The 7770-nt window shown below is 36.6% G+C and overlaps 1 protein-coding gene across 1 annotated transcript in view; it reads right to left on the reverse strand.

The window, feature by feature from the left end:
• The window catches only part of CCDC18 (coiled-coil domain containing 18), a 209898-nt gene that overhangs the window by 69659 nt on the left and 132469 nt on the right, over positions 1-7770 (reverse strand). Inside the window, exons 13-14 of the mRNA XM_006831049.1 lie at positions 3585-3719; positions 3342-3419 (exon numbers count right to left, since the gene is read on the reverse strand). Of these exons, the coding sequence (XP_006831112.1) occupies positions 3342-3419; positions 3585-3719 (213 nt within the window). The remainder of the gene's footprint in view (positions 1-3341; positions 3420-3584; positions 3720-7770) is intronic.

Genomic DNA, 7770 nt, shown 5'->3' on the forward strand with positions numbered 1-7770 from the left:
GCCAGGCCTTTCTTCCAAGGTGTCTCTGGGTGTACTCAAACCTCTAACCTTTTAGTTAGCAGCCAAGTGTATTAATTGTTTGCACCACCCAGGGACTCCTAGCTCTCATCAGTGATACTTTTATAATTGATGCAGCATTAAACTGACCCTTATGATTCTCCTGCAGATAGAAAATTTGTGTTTCTGTTGCAGAAAAGAAATGAGGCATGCAGATGGACATGATCAAAAGTCACATAAGAAGGGTAGCAATGACACAACAGGAACAGAGAATTAGACTTCAAAGTTCCTACTTTTGTGCTCTAAATCCTATGAACAAGGGAACTTCAAAAAATTCATGGAAAAACAGAATTAAAAGATAATACAAGTTTTCCAATTTTCTGAAACTGTCTCATATTACAGTCATTTAGTACAGCTCCAAGTACCATAGACACTTCATGTAACCATTTCTTTATCATTTTGTTTTTTATTTTTTCTCAGTAACAACAAATGTACTAAAGGTACAAATGGAACAAAACCCAACGTCATAAGTTTGTGTTTTGCTGATTGCTCTTATCTGGGTATTAATATATGAAAATAACTTTCCAGATAACTGGCTAGACATATTAGGCAGTTTAATGAAAAGGAGAAGTTAAATGGCAATATGGGTTTTACGTAACGAAACTATTTTATGTTTAAAAGCTTTATACAAAATAAATAAATAATTAATTAAAAGGTTTATACAACAGTAAGTTTTTAATATTAATGATCTTAGACGTCATTTTGTTATGAGGAAAGGAACTGACATGGCATTAAATGTTAAAGCATTTTGGAATATACTACAAGGAAAATAATGGAAGAATTAGATATACCTGGCCACAAAATGGGTCAAAAACAGAATACCAGACAGAAAAGTAACATCAGATTTTCAAAAAATCCTTTATATTCAAGTCATATGTAACCGAATAAAGGCAAGAGCATTTTAAATATTAAGAACATAAAGGAGAAAATACTGAATATATAGTAATTATTTAACCAATTTTAGGAGTCCTGATGGCAGTGTAGGATAAGCACTGGACTACTAACCACCAGATCAGCAGTTCAAATCCACCAGCCACTCCTCAGGAGAAAAATGAGGTTTTATGCTCCCCTAAAAGTAGCGTAGAGTCTTGGTGTAGCGCTGTGGGTTAATGCGCCAGACTACAAAGTCATCTGAACTGCAAGGTCGGCAGTTCAAGCTCACCAGCTACTCCTCAGAAACCCTATACAGGGTCACTATGGGTCGGAACCAACTCGACAGCACTTAACAACAACAACAAAAGTAGTATAGTGGCTACAAATTGGGCTGCTATCCTCAGGGTTAGCAGTTCAAAACTACCAACTGTTTCACGGGAGAAAGAGGAGGCTTTCTGCTCCCATAATGATTTACAGCCTTGGAAACTCTGTACAGGGTCATTATGAGTCAGAACTGACTCCAAGGCACATAACAACAACAACAAAAGATTTAAAAACCTCTACAGAGTTCTGAGCTGGAATCTACTCAATGGCACTGGGTTTGATTTTGGGGTGGTTACTTAGCAAACTTTGAAAACAGGCACCGTGGATAAATCAAATTAGTAGCTAAAATACAACGAACCTGGGGGCGGGGATTACAGAGGCAAGAAATGAGTAGCTTACAAGCTTTCAAGTGGGAACCTAGATCCAGAGGGTGTGGAGCAAGGTGGAATCTCCACTGAGTGATATCCACTCTGCCTAGTCAGGGCTGATAAAAGGAGATGTGGATAGGTCCCTTGCAATACAACATAGAATAATTGTTATCAGGACTGATTGTAAGGGCTGGAAATGAAAAGGTGGATGTTTGGGGGCAAAGGGAGGGGAATGATTAACCTTACAGTCTAGGAATGGAGGTCCCTGGGACCATCAAAGGAGAAGAGCAGAGAACAGAACCCTACCCAGAGAAGCAGTGATGCCAGGGATGGAGGCAGAGACTATGTCATGGAGAGATGGAGCGGCTGGAGACTTTGGACCTGGAGAGAGAGAGGGGCGGTATGCGGAAGACAGGGGGCATGCTTGCAGGGTATATACCCTTTGATTGGTCGATGATGTATGGAAGGGATTGTAACCATGGCAAGGAAAGGATACATGACGGGATCAATGTGAAGCTAATGTCTTCCCATGTGAACTATCACATAATTCACAATAAAACATTAAAATAAAACAAAACAAAACAAGGAACCCTGGTAGCACAATGGGTAAGCCACAAAGATTGAGAGTTTGAACCACTCAATAACAGCTCCATAAAACAAAAACCTGTGATCTATTTCCATATAGATTATAGTCAAAAATCTACACTTCTACTGTGTCATATGGGGTTGCTATGAATTCAACCATTGCAAAGGGTTAAAATAATAGTAGTACTAATTCTGCTCTTAATGTAGTACTTTGCTGTTGTTAAGTGCTGTCAGTCATTTCCAAATCAGAGCAACTCTGTGTAGATTTCCAAGGAGCAACTGGTGAGTTTGAACCAGTGACCCTTAGTATGTGCTAAACACTTTATGATCTCATTTGACTTAATTTTCATACTAACCCTCTTATTAAGTATTGTTTCCCAGACTTTTAGATGAAGACATTAAAGTCCCAACAATATAAATAATCTGGCCAAGGTTACAGCCAGTCAATAAGACCTTTGAAGTCAGACCTCAAACTACAAAGCTCATGTTCTTAACCATGAAAACAATCCTAGTGACAGAATGATAGCTTAGCCAGAAAGTCTAGATTAATCTCCCAATTAATCTTATAGCAGAAGTGGTAAAAAGAGACAAAACTTGATTACTTCAGTGGTAGCACTGACTAGCAGCAATTTTAAAATTGTTTTTAAGAGGCAAAAAAAAAAAAAAAATAACATAAAAGAAAGAAAGAAAAGTGGCTAGTCAAATAGTCTATAAATTAAATTTGCAACTAGTGCTTAATAAAGGTGCTCTGGTAGCGTAGTGGTTACAAATCGGGCTGCGAACTGCAAGGTCAGCAGTTCAAAACTACCAGCTGTTCCCCAGGAGAAAGATGAGGCATTCTGCTCCTGTAAAGATTTACAGCCTTGGAAACCCTGCACAGGGTCGCTATGAGTCGGAACCGACTCCACGGCACACAGCCACCACCACTGCTTAATAAGGATCACAATTAATAGTGAAGAAAATATAGAAACACATTTACTAACTCAGTTCAACTATTTATCTCTTAAATGATTTTTATGAAAATGATTTCTTAAAATGAACTGAAAAAAGTAAATAAAAACTAAAACATCAACAAAAATACAACAGGCATGCCTTCAATAACAAAAATATATTTTAAAGTATTAGCATACTAGCCTTGATTGTTTCTTCAGATACTTGGTTCTGTAATGCCTTCAAAGCTTCATCTTTCTTCATATTTTCCTTTTCCATTTCCTGAAAACATATGGATTAGTAACAAAAAATTTAAGTACACATATAAACATTTTAGCATTACTATATTAAGCAATTAATGATTTGCTTAGAACAAAGGCATGTTAGAGAAATAGAAACCAAAAATTAGTGAGTTTTTAAATAGAACTTTTATAAAGATGATTTTACCCCTTTGCTTTCTGTCAAGAGTCTATCTAGTGATTCTAGATGGTGATGTTTGCATATGATATCTTGCTGCAACATGGACATAGTCTTTTCTTGTTCTTTAAATTGTTGGTCTTTTTTCTCAAGTTGAGCTTCAAGCTAAACATAAAAATAAGATTTGGTGATTTTAAATTAATTTTTTAAATTTCAGAAATAGCATAAATATACAGAATACTCACATGTGACCCTACCAATGAACTTACATAGATTTTTACATTGTGCCCATTTTCCTTCCGTTTCCCTCCCTTTAAAGAAGAAATGAAATCATATGCCCATTTCCTCTTTATCTTCTCCATTACCTATCTAAATTGGTCTTTATCATTCTCTGGTGTGTTTCATTCTCATACATACTTTTTATAGTTTTATTACATATATTTCTGTGTGTGTATGTATATATATATCCAGGAACATTATATAACGTACTTTTTTTTTTACATAAATGATGTCAACCATTTGCAAGTTTTGGTACCTTGTTTTTTTCACTCAATGTTGTTTTACAAATTTATGTATGTTGGTATATTTAGATATAATTAACTCCTGGTGTGGCACTGTAGGATCAGTACTGGACTGTGAATGACAAGGTCAGCAGTTTAAACTCACCAGCTGCTGCCTGGAAACTCTATACAGGGTTACTATGAGTTGGAACTTACTCGATGGCACTCAACAACAATTATCCCACTGTAAAATAGACTACAGTTATCTCTGTTATTGTTTTTGTTGTTAAGTGCCGTCAAGTTGGTTCTGACTCATAGTGACTCTGTATAGAGTTTTTAAGGAGTGGTTGGTATGCTGGAGCCACCGGCAATGTGGTTAGCAGTCTAGTGCTTATCTTACAATGCCACACCAGGACTTACTCCACAGTTTCTCTACTCAGGAGCAATTAGACAGTTTCTGATTCTTCATTACTATAACAAATTTTGCAGCAACATTCTTTGTACATGTCTCTATGTACATATACAAAAGTCTCTCCAGTGTAGACTCTAGAAATGAAATTCCAGTTTGTACAATATGCACATTTCCAACTTTGCTACTATTTTCCTTCACAGTGCATCAATTTATACTTTCACTAGCAATGTATAACAACTCTCACTTTCTAAAACATCATTAATAACTTATATTAGGAAACTTGGAAGAAACTTTTACAGATGCCATTGTTGTCAAGTGTCCTCGAGTTGGTTCTGACTCATAGTGACCCTGTATAGGAGTTCCAAGGAGCAGCTAGTGGCTTTGAATTGCTGATCTTGTGGTTATCAGTAGAGTGCTTATCCTACAGGACTCCACTTTTATGGTTACAATTTATTTTAATAGAATGATTGCGCATGCATATATGCATGTTGAGTTTGTACACACACACACATAGATACATGCACAAAATATTACAAACACACATATGCATCTTTAGGGTACAATGAATTATTTAATACAGCACTTTATGCATGATTATGCAAATCCTCTTTATTTGGAAGTTCTGTTAATTACACTATTTCCTCTTTTTACTTGTGGTATTGTTTTTGTTGTTAAAAATTGTCCCTATTTTCTGTCTTGTAGATTTGTTTTCCTTCTCTAAATTGAGCTCTGGGTGATACTGACATGTGTGTCAATCTCAGGTTGTTGTCTGCTGTTGTTAGTTCTTTGTCCAATGAACTCTCTTTAGAATTTTTGGGAAGGTTATTTTGGTTTTTACAGATTCTTTTAATTTCTGTTTATCTAGAAATGTCCTAATTTTACTGTCATATGTGAGGGATAATTTTGTTAGATATGATTCTTGGTTGGCATTTTTTTTCTTTAGCGTAGTGGTTACAAATCGGGCTGCGAACCTTAAGGTCAGGAGTTCGAAACTAGCAGCCGCTCCACGGGAGAAAGATGAGGCTTTCTACTCCCGTAAAGATTTACACCCTCGGAAACCCTGTACAGGGTTGCTATGGGTCGGAACCGACTCAACGGCACTTAACGACAACAACATATGTTTTCTGCTAAGAAGTCACAGCTTAATCTCAATAATTCTTTGTAGGCAACTTTTTGTTCTTTCCAGTGGCTTTCAGGAGTCTTTCCTTGTTTTTGGTTTTGGAGAATTTGATTGTAAGTCTTGGTGATTTTCTTTTGGAGCCTATCCTATTAGGAGTTCATTTCGTTTCTTGAATGCTTACCTCCTTGTCTTCAATGATGTCAGGGAAGTTTACCCTCTAACAACTCCTTGACAATTTTTTTCTGTGGTATATTTGTCTCTTTTTGTTCTGAAATTCTGATCACATATACACTATTCCTCTTGATGATGTCCCATATAATCGTTAGGCTTTCTTCAGATTTTTTGTTGGTGCTGTTCTTTTTACTGATTTTTTTCTCTTTGTGTTGTTAAGTGCTGTCGAGTTGGTTCTGACTCACAGCAATATTGTATAGGGCGTCCAAGAACATTTATCTTTGCAGGAGCAGAAAAGCTTAGTTATCTTTCTTCCTCGAAGCAGCTGGTGTGTTCGAACCACTGACCTTTTGGTTCGAAGTCCAGTGCTTTATCCTACTGAGCCAGCATGCTCACTAACAGCATTCCTCTAGCAGATGAATGCTGAGATTTGTGTTCAGCTCACACCCATTTAGCCTTCCATTGATTCAATTCTACTTGTCTACCCCTTCGATATATTATCTATTTCTAAAATCTTACTACTAATCTTCGAGATTCATATTTCTATTTGCTTTTGTAAGGTTTTATTTTTTCATACTTTGTCAGTTTGTTGTAGTGTTTTCTTGAATGCTCTGAAACTTCTGTCTGTGTTTTCCTTATTTCGGCAGCTTTCTCATTCTCTCAATAAGGTAAAAGATACCTAAATATAATTCCTTTGAATTCTTTACTATGCATTAAAGATGCAAATAAAAATAATGAGATATCATCTCACTTCAGCAATAATAGCAATGATCCAAAAAACAGAAAACAACAAATGCTGGCAAGAGTGTGAAAAACTGGGACACTCACACACTGCTGATGGGATCGCAAAACAGTATGTCAATTTCTTAAAAAGTTAGAATCAGAGATACAATATGATCCAATAATAGCACTATACATTAGGTTGTTGTTGTTGTCGTTAAGTACCATGGAGTCGGTTCTGACTCATAGTGACCCTGCACAGGGTTTCCGAGGCTGCAAATCTTTACGGGACCAGAAAGCCTCATCTTTCTCCTGTGGAACAGCTGGTAGTTTTGAATCGCCGACCTTGAGGTTAGTAGCCCAATTCGTAACCACTACGCTACCAGCACTCCTTATATAGTAGGTGTCCCAGAGAAATAAGAGCTGCTGCGATTTAATGTGCTATACTGCAAAGAAGGTTTGAACCGCAATGTCAGCAGTTCAAGCTTACCAGCCACTCCTCAGAAACGCTATACAAGGTCCCTATGAGTCAGAACTGACTTAATGGCGTTTAACAACAACACCACAATAGATAGAAGCACATGCATGTTCAAGCAGCACCATTCATAATAGCAAAAAGATGAAAACAACTTAAGTGCCCAACAGCAGATGAATAGATAAATAAACAATGCAAGACCGTGTTAAAGAATAACAATGACTCTGTAAAACATCTAACTCATAACATGGATGAACCTAGAAGACATTACACTGAGTGAAATTAGTCAATCACAAATACTGTAAGAGACCACTAATATACAAAATTCAAGAAAAGATATATACACAGAAAGAAGCATTCTTAGATTCACAGGAATGGAAGGGGGAAGGAGGAACAATCACTAACTAGAGGGGTGTTGCTGATGTTAAGTGTTGTCTAATCAGTTCCAAATTACAGCAACCCTGTAGCAGGTTTTAGAGGAGTAACTGGTAGGTTTGGACAACTGACCTTTCAGTTAGCAGTCCAGGATTATCCTATTAACACTGTATCAGGACACCACCTACAGAGCAGACAAGTATTAACTTGGGTAAAAGGAAAGCAATATACAATAAGTGGGATATAATCAGCATAACATGAATAAGGCAAAGGAAGACACTGGGAGGTACATAAAAGTACAAGACAACATGGTAAATACTAATACATACACAACCCTGTAATAACAGTAATAACAAACAGTAATTTATGGATAAAAACAAAGATAGATAATGCAAGATGAAGAGATGTAAGATGGTGTAAAGGAATACATTAATGATTTTATA

This window comes from Chrysochloris asiatica, unplaced genomic scaffold (genome assembly GCF_000296735.1).
Source record: "Chrysochloris asiatica unplaced genomic scaffold, ChrAsi1.0 scaffold00002, whole genome shotgun sequence".
Lineage (NCBI taxonomy): Eukaryota > Metazoa > Chordata > Mammalia > Afrosoricida > Chrysochloridae > Chrysochloris > Chrysochloris asiatica.